Here is a 2,119-nt window from a genome sequence, read left to right as displayed (position 1 = left end):
AACTTTTCCATGGAAAAGCACTCACTTTACAAGTCCAAACTCACTGATGTAAATTCATGACCTAACTTTTCCCTGTCCTCCGATTCGGCTGTCCCCTCGGCCCCTCCAGCCCTTCACAGATGCTGTTCCCTCGGCCTGAAGGCCTTTTCTATCACTATTTTGACTTATTCCTGCTTATTCCTTGGGTCCTGGCTTAGATCACTCTTCCCTTTAAGAAGCCAGCGTGTACATCCTTCTGTGCATCCGCAGCACTCTGGGCTTGCCCACCCTGCATCCCCACTGTCTGTTTCTGCTCCTCTTTCCCAGACGCTTCCTAATGGCAGCAGGTGTCTTGCACGTCACTATATCCTCGGTGTCTTAGCATGACGCTTGGCTCTGGTGGCCCGTTGGGTGGACATGGCAAGTGCTTATACTTGTTCCCCTCCTCCTTGCACCTTTGTTCTCCAACCTCCACATTCCCTGCCACATCGGAACATGTGCCCGGGGACTGGCAAGCCGAGTCATCTTATGGCCACTAGAATTTTCCCCCATAATAGCAGTGGGTTAGGTGCTGTTTATCCTCTTGATCCCAAAGAGGAAAAGGACTACAAGGGTCAGATATGTGAGCTGATGGTCAACTTTCAAGCCCTTAGGTAGAAAATGTTAATATGTCAAACGTGCTGACTTATATATGAACTCAAAAAATTACACTTGCAAGAAAGTGTAAGTTAAAGTCCACCAAAATCAGAGCATACAAATTCATGTGTATAATCAGCCAGCTTTCACCTTGTCTCTCTTCAACACGTACGACAGTAATATCTTTATGTGTATATACTCTTAGCCCAACCCAGGTCCCAGATACTCCATCTTTAGGGATTTATTCCTTTGGGTTAAGCCAGGTATGGCAAATACATGGCATCTATGCCACCTCTGTCCGTCCTCATGCCATTGAAAGATGTTGCTTAAGAGTCACATAATTTTTTCTTGGTAGGGCCTCAGAATCCTTCTCAACACAGTGCTCCAGATATTAACTACCCATAGATCCCCAGCTTAAGCCTTGTTTTCTAAAAGCGTCCTTTGCTAAAATGCAAAAGCCACAGAAGCTGGAGAATGGTGTAGAGCACATTGAAGTCTTGGGGTAGATTTGCGGAGCAAATGCTTTCTTCAAGACAGAAGAAACAAGAAAGAGTCTGGGCACTCAGGGGAAGAGGAATGCAGAAGGGTGGGAGAAGCAAACAATGTCAGAGGGAAGGAAGGGCTAGGCAGGAACGAGCATCTGGGTTCTGGGCACCAAGTTTTTGCTCTGAGACAAGGCTAGTGATGTCCATGAAACAGGCACTGCTGGAGCCCAAGTCCTTTGAAAAGTGTTCTCTCTCTTGGCTTCCATCTCTGACAGGGCACTATACTGAATTAAACTTCCCCCATATTGGGATTGGAGGGATTACCCAGGTTGTCACACATGGACAGCTTATTTGGGCCTAGAGAAAGAACACTGATTAGCTTCCAATCTTCAGGCCTAGTGCTCGGCGTGGTGCTGAATGAGCAGGCTAGAATGGAAAGTTTTCCCAGTCACCAGGAGGAAGGCCAAGCGCATTCCCTTGATTACAGACCACTGGGAAGCACTTCTGAGAATCAGTGTCACCAGGTGGTTGAATGATGAAATCTAGGCCAGCTCCTCGAATCATCTCCCATGCCTGCAGCCAGGCTGTTCGGCAGGCCCCTGGGCAATTGCCCACATGCCCTCTAGGAGGTCCAATGCCAGATGTTGATGCAAATAAGCCTGTAATAATACAGGCAGCAGGAATGGACAAACCTAGCAGGCACTTGCCAAATGCCTTTTTAAATGGAATATATTTAGATGCCTCAGAAAGTTCAGCCATGCAAACATCTTAATTGCAAATGGAACCAAAGATTGACATTTTCTTGGGAAGCAACATGTATGGCTTTGTGATGATTAGTTCTTCATGAGAGGGAGAAAGAAAGTTGCCCGTCCCTGCGCATGTGAGGTTTCTGTATCAAAATCAAACTAAAAGGCCCTTCTTACCTGGAAATTTAAAGATGGTTAAATCCCCATTAAATCAAGATAAAGGGACTCTGACAGTACAGTACGCTCTTCTGGAATATCCCCCTGAATGACAAG

The 2,119-nt window shown here is 46.4% G+C and overlaps 1 protein-coding gene across 1 annotated transcript in view; it reads right to left on the bottom strand.

Annotated features, from left to right (window-relative positions):
* Nucleotides 1-1,029: 1,029 nt before the first annotated feature.
* ADTRP (androgen-dependent TFPI-regulating protein) overlaps nucleotides 1,030-2,119 on the bottom strand; it is a 41,598-nt gene continuing 40,508 nt past the window's right edge. Inside the window, 1 exon segment of the mRNA XM_008583234.1 lies at nucleotides 1,030-1,059. Within this exon segment, the coding sequence (XP_008581456.1) occupies nucleotides 1,030-1,059 (30 nt within the window).

Source organism: Galeopterus variegatus, unplaced genomic scaffold, assembly GCF_000696425.1.
Source record: "Galeopterus variegatus unplaced genomic scaffold, G_variegatus-3.0.2 Scaffold2864, whole genome shotgun sequence".
Classification (NCBI taxonomy): Eukaryota; Metazoa; Chordata; class Mammalia; order Dermoptera; family Cynocephalidae; genus Galeopterus; species Galeopterus variegatus.
Note: the sequence above shows the minus strand (reverse complement) of the source record. Positions and strands in the feature narration are given on the sequence as shown.